This window comes from Myotis brandtii, unplaced genomic scaffold (assembly GCF_000412655.1).
Source record: "Myotis brandtii unplaced genomic scaffold, ASM41265v1 scaffold244, whole genome shotgun sequence".
Classification (NCBI taxonomy): Eukaryota; Metazoa; Chordata; class Mammalia; order Chiroptera; family Vespertilionidae; genus Myotis; species Myotis brandtii.
Genome location: NW_005359225.1, coordinates 3546653 through 3547779, shown reverse-complemented (window position 1 = coordinate 3547779; position 1127 = coordinate 3546653). Strand labels below are relative to the sequence as shown.

Genomic DNA, 1127 nt, shown 5'->3' with positions numbered 1-1127 from the left:
CCACTGGGGATGTGCCCACAACCAAGGTACATGCTCTTGACCAGAATCGAACCCGGGACCCTTCAGTCTGCAGGCCGACGCTCCATCCACTGAGCCAAACCGGTCAGGGCACAGAAATCAGGATTTTAAAAAGATTCCCAGGTGATTCTAATGTGCAGCCAAGGTTGAGAACCACTGCTCTAAATGGAATCTTTGGAGAGCTGCTAGCAAATATCAGACTATCTATGAAGGAAGTTGGAAGCCATGGAGAATTATTTTGAACATGCTTTTTAAATATGTTTTAATTGATTTTTTTTTTTTAAGGGAGAGGGAGAGAGAGATAGAGACATCAATAAGAGAGAACTATCAATTGGCTACCTCCTGCACACCCCCTTACTGGGGATCAAGCCCGCAATCTGGACACGTGCCCTGACCAGGAATCACACCGGTGACCTCTTGGTGCATGGGATGACCCTCAATCCACTAAGCCACACCAGCCGGGCACCATGGAGAATTTTTGATTTGGGGAGTGCTAGGTGGGAGGCCAGGGCAGAACATGGCCTCACTAGGACCTGGATATAGAGGCTGAGCTTTAGAATACAAGGACCCTGGCCTTGTGGAGAGGCAGGGCTTTTCTCCATTAGTTTGCTGGTCCCTGGGACCCATTTCTAAACTTGGGGAGGCAGCTCCATGGGTCCAGAGGGGCTTGAGCTGGGTGTAGTGGGTACGGGACCAAACCCGGGCCAGGGAATTCCCAGGCAGCTAACCTGGCAGGGCTCCCCAGGTGCGTATCTACAGCCCGTACCAGGACTACTATGAGGTGATGTCCCCCAACGCGCACGAGACCACATATGTTCGAAGCTACTATGGACCGCCCTACGGACAGCCCTACCCAGGTAAATTTCTGGCCCGCCCAGCTTCCTGCTTCCATCCAGGGCCAGGCCCGGGTCAGGCCCCACCCTTTTAGTGACCAAGGATTTTCTCAGGCAGAACCCTCCACAGGGCCCTCCCCATCCCAAAACGCGGACTAGCACTTGGATCGGAGCCCCTTCCCATCCCAGGGCGGACTCACGTCTCCAGGCCGCCTTTTTCTCAGGCCGCTCAATACCCGTTCCTGAGCTGGTAATGACCCCTGGTGGCTAATGCGG

The 1127-nt window shown here is 53.9% G+C and overlaps 1 protein-coding gene across 3 annotated transcripts in view; it reads left to right on the top strand.

The window, feature by feature from the left end:
• PLEKHB1 (pleckstrin homology domain containing, family B (evectins) member 1) overlaps positions 1 to 1127 on the top strand; it is a 19270-nt gene that overhangs the window by 16614 nt on the left and 1529 nt on the right. For all 3 annotated transcript variants that reach the window (XM_014540441.1, XM_014540440.1, XM_005867095.2), the window contains one exon: positions 764 to 875. In XM_014540441.1, coding sequence (XP_014395927.1) covers positions 764 to 875 — 112 coding nt within the window. The remainder of the gene's footprint in view (positions 1 to 763; positions 876 to 1127) is intronic.